Source organism: Stegastes partitus, unplaced genomic scaffold (genome assembly GCF_000690725.1).
Source record: "Stegastes partitus isolate 25-593 unplaced genomic scaffold, Stegastes_partitus-1.0.2 Scaffold1823, whole genome shotgun sequence".
Taxonomy (NCBI): Eukaryota; Metazoa; Chordata; class Actinopteri; family Pomacentridae; genus Stegastes; species Stegastes partitus.
The window spans coordinates 89,251-107,152 of NW_007579554.1; the positions used below are offsets into that span (position 1 = coordinate 89,251).

The 17,902-nt window shown below is 42.0% G+C and overlaps 1 protein-coding gene across 1 annotated transcript in view; it reads right to left on the reverse strand.

The window, feature by feature from the left end:
* The window catches only part of LOC103372773 (mannosyl-oligosaccharide 1,2-alpha-mannosidase IB-like), a 31,527-nt gene that overhangs the window by 2,958 nt on the left and 10,667 nt on the right, over window positions 1-17,902 (reverse strand). Inside the window, exon 3 of the mRNA XM_008302493.1 lies at window positions 2,822-2,916. Within this exon, the coding sequence (XP_008300715.1) occupies window positions 2,822-2,916 (95 nt within the window). The remainder of the gene's footprint in view (window positions 1-2,821; window positions 2,917-17,902) is intronic.

The following is a 17,902-nucleotide window of genomic DNA, read 5'->3' on the forward strand; positions in this document are numbered from 1 at the left end:
GATGCAAAATTACCATAAAACAACCCAAATGTCCACAAAGAAATTAAATGACCGTAAAGAAGCACATAATGACTTTAATGATCATAAAGAGGTGCAAAATAAACACAAAGACACACAGAATGACCTTAAAGAGACGCAAAACGTCCACAAAAAGTCACAAAATGCCCACAAAGAAATGTAAAATGACCGCAAAGAAGCACAAAATGACTTCAGAGATGCAAAATGACCACAAAAAGAAACAAAATGTCCACAAAGAGATGCAAAAGGACCTTAAAGAGACACTAAATGACAACAAAGACACACAAAATGGCCATGAAGAGACATAAAATGTCCACAGAGACACAAAATTACCCCAAAGAGAATCAAAATGACAGCAAAGAGACACAGAATGACCCTAAAGAGACGCCAAATTACCACAAAGACACAAAATGACCTCAAAGAAATCCAACATGATCATAATGAGACGCAAAATGACTTTAAAGACGTGTAAAATGACCATAAGCAGTGACGAAAAGGACCATGAAGACACACAAAATGACCACAAAGAAATAAAAAATGACCCCATAGAGACTCAGTTGGACTGTACTGAATCAGACACGTTGATGACCAAGTGACCAGTTGATGGGATCTCATGTTAAGTCGACTTTGTTTCCACCAAAACCAACATCTGGTAAGCAAACGACAACAGAAGCTCATCGGGTGGACGTCACGTCCAAACTGATAAAGCATTAATTACTTCTGATACCAGCAGCAGGTGAAGTAATACTGGTTTATAAAGGTGTATTCAGATGGACTAGTTCATAACAACACGTGACATAAGATGGAGATGTCTCAGTTCTACAGACAATCTGATGCATTATACGTATCCTTGCTTGTCCAAGCAAGTTAAGGACGCCACACTTTGCTCGTGTTTTCTCTTCAGCTTTAACTCCCGTGAGCACCGTCGGTTCGGAGGGTTTCTGCCGTCGATGTCACAAAGCGCCTGACGAACTAGAATCACCGTGAGCAGAGCGAGGCCTTCGTGTAGATCCTCAACGAGCCGCCGGTACCTACGACGGGATGCTCATCGGAGCCTGGCTGCTTAGCAACAAACCGGCCTGCAGGTTAACGAAGGGGCGCCGTTTCATTTCATTTTTTAACCGCCACGAATAAGTACAATGTGCATCAATAACACGAAGTAGAAATATCAAAGAAACCCTTCACACGACTAAAAGACACAAGGCAGCAGAAATGGGATGGAAGCGTTGTGGTAATGTTACGCTGCAGCTGGAAGGTGAGCCACTGCAGGGCAACGGGGAGGCTGCAGGTTTCCACAAGCTGAATTAAACGCTCCTTTCACAGCCTGTCAAAAACACAAATTCCCCAAAAAACCTGCCTTCAAACGGGCGGTTTGAGGCGCTCGAACCGATTCTTTCAGGTTGAAGTTGGGGGAGGAACACGAGGTGAATAAATGATGCGATAATAAGGATGATGAAGGTGGAAGCTGCCCTGCCCTTGATGCAGCAGCAGCAGCAGAACAACGTGCACGAACCCACACAGTCCAGCAATCAGGCAAAGTGTGTGAAAACACCTGCGTGGGCGGAAACGTGGACGAGCTCTTCAAAATGCAAAACAAATATTTCAGGAGTTAACACTTAAAGAGCATTCAAAGCTGTGATTTAATCTGGACGAGGACCGTGTGTCACACTGGTGTGTTTAATGTATGAACTGAAGCTGCAGGAGTTTTGTTTATGTGTCTTAACTTAAATGGTTTATTACAAATAATTAATAAGAGGGGGCGTTATGAGAACTTAGGTGGTAAATCAGAGCATTTAAAACAGGTTGTAGGGGTTCAGATTCAGCTGAAACCACACAATGATGTTCACCAAACAAGTAAACAGGCAGAATAGTAACGCAAAGAAACTACTTTTTTTTAACTGTAGCTGCGGATTTGTGACGCAAATGTGCACACAGACTATATAAAAGTATATATATTTGTGATGCAAAAGGTGTATTCAGACGGACTTGCTCAGCAGTGTTCATGACAACACGTGACTTAAGATGCACCTGGACATGCTTCAGTTTCACAAAATTACCTCAAAGACACAAAATGGCCACAAAGACATCCAAAATGATCATAATATCAGGGAAAATGTCCACAAAAAGACCCAAAATGTCCCTAAAGAGACACAAAATGACCTCAAAGAAAAAAAAGAAAAAAGAAGTGATGACCATGGTTGTAAAACTGCTGTTTTGAAGCTTTACGTTTGGAATATGATCATTTCCATGTTGCTCCATTGAAACATGACACCATGAGTGGTAGCAAACCAGAAGAAAACAGCCAAACACGGCCGGCTTTATTGTCCATTTTAGTCTAAATGGAACTGTAACTTACAAAGCGAACATCTTGCTGTGCTAAGAAAGGCTTGAAACTAGCAGTTGAGACCATTAACGGTTTAGGAAAACATCTAGTGAGGTAGAAAATCAAAGGAGAAATCTGGTTGTTTCCTTGTATCTGTGGATTTATTGTGACGTTCCTGTTGCCTGTTTGTAATTAGACTGTTGAAAATGAGGCATTTTAGGCTTAAAGTCGACTTAAAATAGTAGTTTCATGTTGTCCATGACACTGTGTCCATATTTACATGCAGTCTACTGATATAAAAGATAAAAAACTGGCTTTTCTGAAATAGTACAGACATTACACACTGAAGAAAGAAGTGCAGTAACAACATAAAACATCTTTTCTATCTAAACATTGTAGTCAACTGAACACTTAAAACGAGAGAAAAGTCACTTTATATTCCTTCTGGGTAAGTTAATGAGTCGGTATTCTGCAACTCACCTCTTGAGGTTGACCATGGCCCAGGGAATCCCAGTCGGGGTGTTGAAGGCAGGAAGCAGCTTCTCGGCTAGCTGGACCGCCTTTAGTTTGAATACCTGCAACAAAGACAACAAAAAAAAAAACAGAAAGAGAGGGTTGACTTTAAGACCGGTTAACTTTAAAATTCTCTTTCATCACGCTCGCTAGGATTACTCCACAGTCCGTCAACTTTCCCTGCTTAATATTCTCCTCAAAAAGCCCGACGAGCTCGCGCATAAAACAGCTGCCAACAGCCAAAACAAATGCAGGATGAAGGCGAGCGGAGCAGAGTGAGACGTCAGGAGACCGACGATTGCTAAATGATAGGCACGAAGCGTCGGAGCAGATTTATAGAGTACACCTAATATATGCACAAACATCCCCCCCCTTCAAATCATGCCGGCGCAATATGAAATGGTGCCGAACGCCGCTGAGAGGAAACGCTTGGAGGTCAAACTACGCCGACCGAGCAGAGCGACAGACCAAAGTACGCAGTCAGAGTTGGATTTCCATTATCGTGACTGGCGTCTAATTTATACGGACTGATGCAGAGGAATGGACATGTGTTCGTTTTGAGATTACACAAGTTCTCGCGCTCGTCTGACAGATGAAGGCTCTGGAAAATCTGCCGCAGCCCTTGTTCTTTTTTCTCAGCGTGCCAATCACAAGAGATAAAAGGAAGCGAAGGTTATTCTGCTGCTGCTGCTGCTGCTGCTGCTGCACTGGGTCTGAGCAAACACACATCAGCCACAACATTAAAACCAACAGCCGAATGTTGTGCACAGCCACAGTGTGCTGAGTTTAAACCCGTTGGGGCTTGGACCGGGATGTCTGGAGGACATTAGCTGGTGTTGGCAGCAGGTTTTCAGGTCGAGCGGGACCTCTGTGGATCAGGTTTGCTCCGTCAAACGCCCGAGAATCTTGGTCGTGTTCCTCAAGCTGAGTCATTTTTGCTGTTGGGTAGGTGGTACACGTCAAAGGAAGATCCCCCACAAATGTCAAGACCCACGTTTTCCCAGAAGAACACTTCATTGTAAGGACATGATCACTGTCAATGTGATGTTACCATACATCAGAATCATTACCAATATTTCCTGTTACTTTCCGATTCTAGTCTCATTGCAGCTTAGTTGCTCTTTACAGAAATACATCGTACTTACGTCTTACTGCTTTTCTACAAGATACTGCACTTTATTATCGTATTTATCGTACCGTATCTCATCTTGCTGTACCGTATCATGACATATCGCATCTTATTGTTTCTTATCGTAGCTTAACTTATCATATCCCATCTTATTTTATCCTATCATATCTTATTTTATCCTATCATATCTTATTTTCTCTTATTGTATCTCATTTTATCTTAGCGTATTGTTTCTTACTGTATTGTATCTTGTATTGTATCCTAACATGTTGTATCATATCTATTGTTTCTCATCATACATCGTAACATGTATCGTATCACATCTTATTGTATCTCAGCTTGTCGTATCTTGTTGTTTCTTATCGTATCGTATGTCATCTTGTTGTATTGTAGCTTATACCGTATTGTACCGTGTGATATCTCATCTTATGCCTTATCGTGTTGTGTCTTATATCGTAATGTGTCGTATCATTTCTCATCGTATATCATCTTGTTGTATTTTATTGTTTCTTAACATATTTTACATTGTATCATAACGTCTTGTATCTTATCCTATTTCATCACATCGTATCTTATATCTTATCGTACCTTGTTGCATCGTATCTTGTTGTATTGTAGCTTTTATTTTATTGTATCTTAACATGTTGTATCATATCATGTCGTATTGTATCTTATTTTGTCGTACGTACGTTATATCATATTGTAACGTGTATCGCGTGTCGTATCTTATCATATCTTATTGTATCTCCTCTATCTATCTATCTCATCAACAAATTGCCATGACAACATCAAACTTCATCTGGATGTTTCTTGGGGAACGATGGGACATTGATGCCAAAAGTCGGAGATGTTTCCGATCGATTTGGATGAATTTTTTTAACTTCTAATTCCTGAAACACAAAGAGTATCTTAGAACAAAACTTCTGTAACTAATCAAGCTATGAGTTGCTATCTATCTCATCTCGTCGTATCTAATATCGTATCCACCTGACCTCTCAGTGGTTTGAACGTTGCGGCTGATCGATGTCCGCTCAAAGCTGAACATGTGGACGTGTGAATCTACTGAAATCCTGAATGCTTCAGTAAAAAAAAAAAAAAAACAAACTGAACTTTTTTTTTTTCCACAGCATACAAACTTTCTTTCATTCAAGGTCCATTCATCATGACCAAAAAACACTGTATAACTCCACCACTACACACATAGAGCAGGTGCTTTTAGGACTTTTTTATGCTTCCACCCAATAAAATTCTGAATTCTCAAACACTGAGTCCCAGTGTTGGCAAAGAAAACCAACTTTTCCACGACTTTACAAAAAGAAGGGCAAGTTTCTACCAGAAAAGCAGCTCCGACAATATGTTCTAAGGAAAAAAAAGAAAAGAAAAGAAGATCCAATTATTCACAGCGTGAAGTTCAACCTTAATGAACGTAAACTCGACATACGCAGCAGGACGTGGAGTGGAAGAGCCGGATGTTCTGACTTCTGACAGCTGACAGCAGTCACACAGACGAAAATGCAGAATTAATGAACAACGTGCGAAAGAAAATCTTGAAGCGGCTACAACAACCGACACGATGGGAACGGAAAGACAAAATCAGATTCATTTCACTTCCAGAGCTGTCAGAGACAAACATCAAGTATTCCAAGTTGCTGTCGGGTTCATTATGGTGGCAGAGCGCTCAACACTTCCTCATGTTAACTTTCACGACAATAAGATATAATGCTAACAAGACTAGCTTCCAATGTAAAGATAAACCAACTAATTCGATTCAGTTCCATTTTAATGGTGTCGATCAACAACACAAGTAATCCCACATTGTAAAGTCAAAACTTGAGCTGCAACTAATGATTTTTTTTGTTGTTTATTAATCTGTCGACTAGTTTCTCCAATAATCAATAACTTGTTTGGTCTATAAAAGGTCAGAAAAGAGAGATACATGTCCGTAAGTGTTTCTAAAAGACCAAAATAAAATATAATAACATCTTGTTTTGTCTGTAGCCCAAAGATATTTAGTTTAATGTCATAGAGGTGAAAAAACCCCAGAAAATATTAAAACTGTAGAGGCTAAAATCAGAGAATTTTGACTTTTTTCTTTAAAGAAAAAAAAAAATAGACAAAATCGTATTAAAATATTTTGAAAATAATTTAATATGTAGTTGACAACTAATCAATTATTGGTTGGTACTCCAGTCAAACCCTCACAATATTCATTGTTGGTATTTCCTCAATTACTTTCTCGATTCATCACGAGGGTGTTTGGTCATAACATAAATGTCCGTAAGTGTTTCTAAAAGACCAAAATAAAATAGAATAACATCTTGTTTTTGTCTGCAGCCCAAAGATATTTAGTTTAATGTCAGAGAGGTGAAAAAACCCCCAGAAAATATTAAAATTGTAGAGGCTAAAATCTGAGAATTTTGACTTTTTTCTTTAAGAAAAAAAACAAAAAACAAGAGAAACTGTTATTACAACAGCTGGCACTTAAGTTATTATGCAGCTGACAGCTAATCAATTAATCGCTCCAGTCAAGACTCCACAATTTTAATTATTGATTATTTTGTTTATTAGTTTCTCGATTCGTCACTCGGGTGTTTGGTCTATAAAAGGTCAGAAAAGGGAGATAAATGTCCATAAGTGTTTCTAAAAGACCAACATAAAATAAAACATCTTGTTTTGTCTGCAGCCCAAAGATATTTAGTTTAATGTCACAGAAGAAAAAAGAAACCAGAAACTATTTAGACTTAAGAAGCTCAAATCAGAGAATTTTTCACTTTTTCCGAAAAAAACAACAGCAAACAAAAACACTCAGTTATTACCGAAAAAGTTGGTAATAAATTCAATAAGTAGCTCACAAATGATCAATTACTCATTAAAGCTCCTGTCAAGACCTCACAATATCCTATCACAGAGAGAAACCCAACAAATCACATCACTTTGGTGGCAACAGGAATCAAATAAATCGTTCAACCAGTGAGGAACCTCCGGCAGCACCAGGCCCAGGGAGGGCAGCCATCTGCCTCCACCAGCTGGGCGAGGCCACACCGACATAAGTGTGTCGCGGCTCAAGTTGCGTGGCAGTGGGCCGCGGCGACCTTCACAGAAACACAAAACAACACTCTCCAACGCCAACAAACCAACGAATAAATGAAATCCACGGAGCCTTTGAGCTGAGAGACAGTGAAATCTGTTACTACAAGTCAGATTTTTTTTAACGAAGAGACGGACCGCGCTGCCAAACGGGCCAGATGGGCGAAGAAACCTGCCGGACGGACGAGTCCTGAAAAAGAAAACTAAGAATGTTGTCCCTTTTTTTTTTTTTGAAGAAAAACTGTTCAATTTTCAGATTTTCATTCTCGTGGTGGAGGACAGTTGTGGGACAAATGCACAAAGAGGGAGTTATATAAGTGGCAGACAGCAGTCAGGCAGAGCAGCACCACAGAGAAAAGCACTCCAACACAAGGCAGACGGAGGCTGATTCATCAACACAATCTGTCAGGCCTGAGCAGTTTTATAGAGAGAGCGCAGATCTATGGAAAATTCCTGCTGTCTCACAAAGTAAGAGGGAGCAATAACACATGCTGGTGTTTGCAGAATACTTAAGCAGCCGGTTGGGACACTGTACCAAAGACTTGGAGGTCAAACTGTGGAGTTAAACATGAAACAAATACAGACAGACACGGGGAAGGAGAGGGGGAGCGGCGAAGCAGTCAAAGCGATGCAGAGATAGGCCTGAATATGAGCAGGATATGAATCGCATGAATGGGAAAGGAGGAAAATTACTCCCAAGACTGAGAGGCGATCAAAGAGGCAGAGAGAGATGAAAGCAGCCTGGTGTCTGGAGGAAACTCTTCCAGATCGTTCCTGTCATTCACGGGGATTTCTAGCTCGCTTTCCTGAAACCAAAACGATCACAGCGACACCTAAAAACGCCGTAAACTGAAGCAGGACGGCTGGTAAAAGTTGAATGGAAGCACTTTGGTGCTAGTTTTGTGTCTTCTACATTAAACACCCTTGTTGTAACACGTTGACTGTCTGCTGCATGTAGAACTAAAGATGTTAACGATTCATCATCAGCTGTTAATAATTCAACCAACTAAAAATTAATTAACAGGAAAGGCAACATGTATTATACATGAGCTGCAGTACCTGGATGCACCACCAGGTGGAGCCTCTTATTATTGTTATGGTTATTATTGTTATTATTATTAGAATACTTATATGGCGCTTTTCAAGACACTTTACAGAGTAGGTAACAACACAACAAGAAAAACAAAACATAACAAATAGATAAATAAAATATAACGGGAAATGTCATTAAAATAAGAATTGTAAGTTGTAGGGAACGTTGAAAAGATTTGTCGCCTGGTTCTGTCGGAGTTCTCTCCCCTGTTACGGTTATTTTTTTTGGTTCCTTCCTGTCATCACCGATTGTTCAGAGGGAATCCAAAGGCAGCGCTGGGTTCGCTGTCAGGTAATTCATAAGGTCAGTACGTTACTGTGTTAAGCGCTCTGAGATGACGTGTTGTGAATTCGTGCTACGTAAATAAAACTGAATTTAACTGAACTTTTTCCGTTAGTTTGACGACCAAATGTGCTTTTTGGGAAATAAAAACGCACTTTGGACTTTAGCCGTGCTGCTAACGGCTAATGCAATTAAAACTGCCAGTTAAAGCAGAAGTGCTGCATCATGTTCTGAGAAATAAAACCAACGGCGGTGACAGAAAACAGTGGCGACGTGCACCGCAGCATGCAGTCAAACCACCGTTATAACGCCGCTGGCACACGTCTGCGTAGACATTCGTTGTCGCCATCTGCATCTCCAGTTTACGTGCGTGTGACGGACTTGTAAACTCGTGTTAGACTAAGCGTGAGCACGCTCGTGTCCGCCCGGTCGTCGTAAACCCGTCGTTCCATCCGTGAGCCCGTCTGCTGGCTGCGCCCTCAACGCCGAGGCCCTTAACAGACTTTTATTGGCGATGGAGCTGCCGACGCCGCCGAGCAGCGAGTACGGGATCCAAACGAGCCATCAGAGGAGACGTCCGGCCGCCGTCGCAGATAAAACTGTTTGGCTTTACGATAATCATCTTCCTCTTTCATCTACGGCCAGGGATGAAAGAAAAGAGCCGCTCGCGAGGAGAAGCAGCCAGAAACACTGGAGCTATTGTTGCTCGGTAAAGTGAAACCTGCTAAAGAGAACCAGAGATGGACACAGAGATTCAGTTCTGTCAGCGCCGGTACGCGGTCCTTATCTTACCTACGGAGCATTATCATACGAAGAAAGGTGGAGCTCAGTCGGTTTCTACCTCTCATTTGATTGATGTGAGGACTTCATTTGTCAAACAGAAGAAAAAGATTCTGTTCAAAACCACATTTCTAACCACGTGTAGTGCTTTGGTGATAAACTGGAACTCATGGATTTTTGGTTTCTGGACTTGGATTGTTTTTTTTGATTATTTCCTGTGTTTTCTTTTTTGTTTCCTGCGTCTCTGTTTGTCCCTTTTCGGTTACTTCCTGCTTTATTTTTAAATTGCCTTCACTTCCTGTGCTGCTTGTGTCTGTATTTCTTTGTTTTTGATCCTTTTTCTTTACTTCTTGCTTTAGTTCACGTCACGCTTTTGCTATCAGTTTGGATTGTTGGTTAATTTCTGCCTCGCTTTTGTTTGATCTGGGCTGTGGTTTGTTTTGTTTTTTAATTAAAGTTCGCTTTTTGTTCATCTCATACCTGGCTTTGGTGCATTTGAGTCCTTAACTCACCGATTCATGACAAAAAAAAACAAACAAACTGCTGTACACACCAGTGTTAACAAAAACGTGTACTTTTTGTTGTTGTTGTTGTTTGTGCAAATGTCATTAGCTTGTACCAAAGCAAGCAGCCTCGTTGTGTCATCAGGTCTGACAGCGGTTAAGCAGCGGGAGGATGTTTCAAAATTCAATTTCATGCTGCTTCAAGTCTCCTATTCTGGATGTCCCTGCAAATTATTTAGCAGAAATAATTAAAAATGCCTCACATCAGATTGGTAGTGAGAAGGCCGGGGAGGTGTTTGGCACTGAGCGCGTTCTGGTTTAGCATTCCTCGCATTGAACCAAAGTTATTCAACCTTCAACGCTGACATTCTGCGCGTCTCTATCAATACCTACTGGATTGTGAAATGTTCCTTTGTCAACAAAACAAAGACGAGTTTGTGTCCCTTTTTCCTCCTTGACGCATCTGCAAATCACTGTGGCGGCGGCGGCATTAACCACGAGGTGCATCTGTTCTGTTGACACCATATTTACTGTAGCGAGAAGACGAGATCAGGATATCGGGGAGCTCGGAGGTAAAAGCTCCTTGGGGAGGATGAGCCCAGACAGCTTCGTTGTCGTCGTGGCGTCCCCGAACTCGTTTCTATCATTCTCCCCGCAGGGCTGACAGCTTTAGTGTTCAGCCCCTTTTAAAATGCATTACGGCGCACTTCGGAATCGATCACTGGAGGATGTAGTCTCTCGGCGAAACACGCCGGCGCGCACATAAACACAACATGCATAAGAAATTCTAAACAGCAGCGGAAAACAAGTGAAGGTTGGGAATGTGAGGGCGTCTTTGGAAAGCACAAGTAGAAACTTGACATGCAAGAAAAGGCTGGAGCTCAGGTCCCGACACGCTGGTGGAGGAAGGACGCACCGATCGGCCACAACATTAAAACCACCACTGACTGGAAATGACATTGATTATGTTGCAGGGTTCTCCTGGGAAATCTGGGCTTATGGGATTCATGTGGAAGCGACTTGGACACGTGCTGCCTCCTAAATACAACGTCTGATATTTCTTTAATGTTCACAAGAGGAAAGAGGAGACAAATATGGAAAGAAATTAAACTGTAAGTCGTAAACTATCTATACTACACAGTCTTTTTCCTGATTTGTGCCACTGTACCTGTGTCATACTGCACCAACAGTTCAGCATTCAAGGAACCTTTTTAACCCTCTAAACCCCAAAACCCATCCACAGGTTTGTTGTTTTAAGGAGAAAAAATTAAAATTGAAAAAATCGCCATATTGGAAAAAATTGCATTTTTTCAATTTTTGCAAAATACCACTAAGAGCACAATATGTTTTTTTTTCTTTTTTATAATTTGTGCCATTATAAGTATGTCATGCTGTACAAAAGTTTGGTATTGAAGGAGCCAAAGCGCTCTTTTAACCCTCTGAATCCCAAATCCAGCGACAGGTTTGTTGTTTAAAGGAACATAAATCACCACATGACACCGTTTACCAAAGTCAGAAACCGTAGAAGCAAAAAGATTGAGCAACACGTGTTATTCTGTCGGGAAAATGAAGAAAATCTAAGCTTAAAATCATGAGATTTCCTCAAAATCACTCATTTTTTGTACGTGTTTTATTGAAAAATTCGCAAAATCCAGATTGTTTGCATTATTGCTGCACTCCTCTGTGAATCCTCGCCAACCAACAGTCACGTGACCAAAACACTTCAGGACTTCTCGGCTGAACTGCAGGCAGTGTTTACACAGAGCAGAGAGTATGGACACATCCAGCGTGGGGAAATTTAGCTGCAAAGGGACATCTAACGGTACCTTTTTGTTTTACAAGACTGGCAGCTTTTACACATTAAGCTACATCTTGTTAACGGTCACACTCTGGTAAAGACCAACGGAGAGTCTAGACCGCAGTCACATATATGATTTCATTCTTTTTTCTTCTTTTACTAAAGCCTTGACTCTCTTATTATATAACAACATGTACAAATGATGTACGATAAGGCACAAGTAAGTATTTAATGTCTTTTCTTTCAGGACACGTGGGCTGTTTAAATGTAGACACAACAGCGATGACACATGATGCAAAAATTATTTTCAACTACTTGCTGCTTCCTGTCAGGTGAGAAGCAAACTGCTTTCTATGCATTCAGTCTGTAACACACAGACAAACTGATCTCTGTACACGTTATCAGAGCTGTCATGTATGTACATCGTCGAGCAAACACAGAACTATGAACACGTCTCGACATGGTTTCATACATTCTAGATCAACATCTCGAGACATGATTGGATGTTTTCGGGCTACAGCGGATTTCTAAACGCTCGGGACAAATCTCTCCAATCACGTTGGCAAATCTGCAATACGCCATTTTGCAACCATCACTGGTGCAGCAACATGTCCGCCGGCAACCTCATTCAACACAACAATGGAGAGCTGTTTGTATTGTCAGTATTAGATAAATAGAAAGATAGAAAAACCATGTAACACTGGTTTTATTATTGTTTAAAGTGTCCAAAAGCAGAAAACGCTCCAGTAAGTCGCTCATCTGCAATCATGGACAGCGAGTCGTAGCTCATGCACCTAAAGGACGCACTGAGTGATGCATTGCTCGGCTTGTTGGGCGGAAACTTGTTTTTTCTTGTCGAGGCCTGATGCTGCGTGTCCACAGGGGCGATTTTGCCAAAATTTGCCCAATTTGCATAAAGTTTAGGTCAAGTCTACTTTATACAAATGAGGGCTACACTTCACCTCGTCGCTCTAAACTCCTCGCGACGCTCCAGAACACAACGTGGGGCGTCTAACGTACACAGTGAACGGGAGGCGATAAACTGATGGATCCTGTGGACGTGAGGCAGCTGGATAAGAGCCTGGCTGTGTGCAAACTGTGCAACAATAAGAGAAAAAGTAGAATAGCTGTAATTGCACTTTGAGTTTGCACTAATCTGTGAATGTAGCAGACGGATGAAAAATAAACATTTTCGGTGTTTAAGTTCATTGATTAAGTCGTCAACCAACATTTATTTGAATTGACAAACTGCTTATTGTGTTAAATATCACTGTCTGATAGAAATGCGTCTCTGTATTCACCAGAGGTCACGTTTTTGTGCTTTAACTTGCTAAAACAACAACAATCTGTCTCCTATAACACTACTAACCATCTAAAATACTACTCATTTCCACCATTTGGTAATTAGAGGTGCTGTTATTTATTCTGACTCCATCCGTCCCGACTGAGGCGCCTCCACAGAAAACACACTGTGAGAAAAGAACCGGAGCGAGTTCTGAATGACTTCATAAGATCAGCAGTTTTCACAGAGCAATAAAGAATCCTCTCATACATGCGGACCACGCAGACACACAGCGCCGGTACACGAGCGGACCCACACAGTCTCTGGTGGAAGCACTGGGCCACTGTTGACATGTAACGGAGCCTCCAAAAGGGATTAAGGAGGAGACTGTGAAATGTGCTGAATGCAGCAGCTCGGTAAGGAGGACCCCGAGGGCCGGCAGGAGAGACGGGATTAAGCCGCCCACCGAGCGTGCGTGGTTACCGCGTGTCGTCTCCACACGTTGGCGTCGAAGCCTCGCCATCAGCTGATCCGTTTGTTTAGCGTCCGACGGCCCGGCTTCAAAGACGAGCCGCCGCCGTAAAGAGAGGAACCGACTCGCGGGGGCGACGTCAAATTAGCGCCTTGGCTTTCCGTGACAAACCGACGGCTGTCAAACGGATTTCGCATCGAGCATGAAGGGGAGACGAAGGTATGACGGACGAGCTGTTCTGCCGTCAGCGTGGCCTGTTGTTCTGCTGCAGTCGGCCCACCTCGTGTTCAGACTGTAGTCGGCGTTAGCTGCCTAAACTCTTCCCCTGGAGGTCAGCCGGAAATAGAACAAAGACGCTTTTTTCTCTCCATACACAGAAAACATAAATTAAAATGTGGGACAGTCGGTCGAAACTCTGATGCAGCGTCTTAGATGTGAACATGATGCTGAGCTGTACATCTTTGGCTTGTGGACCAAACAGGACGTTGATGGACACCATTGCTCCGACGGCCAACCAGCTGATCAACGGGGATAAAGAATCATCCAGAATCCCAGAGGTTCGTTTAAAATCACATAAAACCAATTAATCCTCCCGCGGAGACGCTGGATCCATCCTAGGGGACGATATCTGCCGTGGTTTCCACACTAATTCACCTTTACACGAAGGAATAGTCGCAGCTGGATGTACTTGTTATTAATCCCCGACAGACGGTTTGAAAGAGGCGTCATACTTCCAAAACAAAAAAAGAATCTGCCAAAAACGTCCATATTTGTACGAGCGAGAAACTATGAAAACACAAAGAATCTGCAGGTTTTACTCGTGTGTGGCTTCTGGTTTGTGAACATTTCATTAAATAACCTTTTTCCTAAACGTCTGACTTAAAAACTCACCAAAATAAAACCATCTGCTTTGACCAGATTCTGTAAAATGCAAAGAATTTGACATAAATTCAGCCACTTTTCAGCTGCTCTAGGTTGAACTGCAGGCTGTGTTTAGCGTCAAGGTTAAGATTTATGGATTCTAACTTTCTTATGCTGCACATAAGGCATGTTTGGGTTCTCTGTGCTTCTAGACGAGGTTCCCGTAGACGTGCAGGAATTTATATTACAGTAGAAAACGAGGCCACAGCGAGTGACAATGTGGTGAAGTCTATCTGAGGTTTCCGATCGGTCTCCCTGGACTGTACACCTCCTAATCCACAGCTTCTCTTCGTTCCCTCATCACCTTCATTCTCTCTCCCCTTCCTCCTCCTGTATTCACTACATGCTCCATTTCCCCTCATCTTCCTGCTCCTCATTCGGACTCAAACTCTTCCTCCTTCCTGTGTGAGTTGGCACTTCTGTCTTTTTTTTTTGCAGCCTGGTTTGCATGCAAGTCGTTTAGTTTGCAGGGCGGAAAACAAAAAGCACGAAGCGGCGAAGAAATGAGAATTTCTTTGCCGTTCGTTGCACCGCCTCGGTTTCTGAGCGTGTCATCACAGGATTCCCAGAGGAGGCTGAACCGCTGCTGCCAGGAACAACCGGGGTGGCCTCGATACGAGCTCCTGTTTCATCGGCAAGAAAACACCAAGATCTGAAGACGTTCCTATCGTGTAAATTCACCTTTTTCGTCGTCTTTTAAATCACTTCTTTACGGGCTCGCCTTGATGTGACGTTGTCTAAATTATTTTTAACATTTTATTGGTTTTATTAGTTTATTTTATTCTCTTTTCCTTCTTGTTTATTTACCGTTTTTATGTTTGTTTTTATACTTCTAGCTTCGTCTTTATTGGTTTTATTCTGTTTCTTTTTATTTCTCTATTTTGTTTTTTTATGATTTTTGTCTGGTGTTGTGAAACAAATATATTGAAATATATTTTGCAAATCTTTTACCATGTTTGTTTCCTCTTTGGTCTTCCTCCGCCTGCTGTTCAATGGTCTTCCTGAGGATCTCATACTTTGGAAACGCTGCTGTATTGAAATATTATTATTGCAGATGATTTATAGGTTTCTTCTCACTGAGTATGTTCTACGTGGGCCCACAAAAGTCCACTAAAGCGCTGTAGTTCTGCTGTTAGTTGATGCTACAGCATACGACAGGATGTTTATGGTGCAATTCTTTTAACTAAACATGTAGAATAAAGTGATTTCGATGCAAAATCACGATTTTAAGCTCATATTTCTTTCTGTTTTTACAAGACAAATGGTCTAATTGTGGTCATTTCTTAACAATAACATGCATTTTACACGCGCCGGCTGGTTCTGCTGGAGTCGGAGGGTTATGGCTCCATCCAAAGTGTAAACTGGAAACCATAAGCTAACAGGGATGATAATATGGGGGCAGTTGGTAGCCTGATAGTTGCAGAAGATGCTGCTTCTTAAAGCAGCCACCACTTTCAGATCAGAGATATTGGAGTAGAAGTCCTGAATTTGGATTTCCTTCCATCCATCCATCATCTCTACACCTTAAGCCTCACTAGGGTCATGGGGGGCTGGAGTCTATCCCAGCTGACTCAGGGTGAAGGCAGGTCCACCTGGACAGGTAACCAGTCTATCACAGGGCTACACTTAGAGACAGACAACCAAGCACACTCACATTCACACCTACGGACAATTTACAATCACCAATTAACCTCAACATGTTTCTGGACTGTGTGGGAGGAAGCCGGAGAACCCGGAGAGAACCCACGCTGCACGGGGAGAACATGGAGACTCCACGCAGAAGGATCCCGGGTGTCCTCACCGGCAACCTTCTAGCTAGCTTCCAGCCCTGAATGTTGATTTTAACAACTTAAATGTACCGTAACGTGTACATTCTCCAAACATCAGCTTGAACAATGCGTCAGAACAAGATCAGATGTTGTTTACTTCACCTGTCAGCGGCTTTAATGTTGTGTTTGATGCTAAATGGTAATTAAAGCTCTTTAATTTCTACTCTAATTTGAACTACGATCCCGACATGGACCTACTGAGGTCAGAGATCACACAAACACAACTTCTTCTTTACAGCCCAGCAACAGAAACACTCTGATTACAGGCCTGTTGTAAAGACCTAACGAGCTGCAGGAGAGAAACGTAAAGGTCCTTCCCTTCCCTTTCTGCTTCGGCCCTCCGTGTTCACAGCTAACGAACGAGGAGAGGCTTATTTATGAGGTCCGATGCACTGATGTGTCAGCTCTATATCTATCCTACATCTCTCTGTGCAGAATCGTGGCATTTTCCCTCCACTAAGCCGGTGGCAGTGATCACAGCGCCGGCCGACCCCTTCAACCCGAGTTTATCCGTCAGTCGGAGGGAGAAAGACGAGTTTGTCTGACGGGGTTTCGGTGTCTGAGATGGAGGATGCAGTGAAACAGGACAGCAGACATCCAGACAGACGAGGAGGAGGTGAAGCTTTGGGGTAACGAAGGAGACACGAGGATGAAAGAAAAACACCGGATGTCCCTGAAACAAAACAGGAGCAGGTTTGTTATTGTGCTGCCATTAAACACAACATGTCCAACGTTTCCTCCTTGCTTTGTGCAGCAGCTAACTTCCCCCTCTGCTTCCTGAAGTCCTCCCCTCGTCGCTGCCGCCTCCTCCTCCTCCCCCCTCCATCCTCTGATTTCCTCTCCGGCTCTTCTGCCCTCGCCATCATTATCTTCTGTCTCCGCGACACCCTCCGCTTCATCTGATGTCGTCGCTGCACGCCGTGGCGTCTGTGCAGCTTTCCTCTCAGACGCTCTCGTCTCATTATCCGACATTACAGGGCTCGGCTCGCTCCCCTGACCTTCTCCCTTCTCGCTGCAATCTGGCGTCCTCGCTCGAGTCGTCGCCCGTCGCTGTGCTCTGCTTTCCCCTCCTCGCTCGGCGCTCGCACTCCATCCCTTCGTCATCTGCCCCCAGTTTCCTCCTTTTCTTGCTTCCCATCACATCTAGGGTCGGTTTTTGTTTCAACAGTTTTGACGACTTTTATGTTGAGTCCTGCTTCTGTTTTACTAAAACAGATCTAAAGCAGGACTCCTTCTGGTCTTCATCCTTCATCTCTGCACATCAAGGTTAACAAACAATCATTTTGTAAATATGCTAATATTTATTAAAAAGTAAAGCTAGCACAGCTTGACTGGACATCTCCTTTAACTCTCACACGCTAACTTGAAAAAGTTGCACAGATGTCAAAGGACGAAAAAAATCCTTGTCCAGAAATAAAAATACTATAAAAATACTAACAAATATTTAATATATGCAGTAATATTTCACTTCAAGTTTTCAAACAACACAAGCTCTAAAAGCATCAAATAAATATACATAAGTTATCAGTATTTTAACTCTTTAAATGTTTGTTTACATGTCAGCACCGTTGTTTGTTTAAAATATAAAAACAACAACAAAAAAACACAAAAATATTTATTTTCATATAATAAATGGTCAGTGGAGCATTCTTTATTTTATTTTTTATTTTTTTTGATAATTACAGTTTGAAATATAAATCAAATTCTTATTATTATCATAATTATTATTATTATTGAATTTCCATCTAATAAATGGTAAATAAATAATCAGCCTGCAACTGTCAGAAAACAGCCAAAAATTAATAATAGTAATAATTATTATTAGTAGTAATAGTAATAATAATACAACAACAACAACAACAACAATAACAA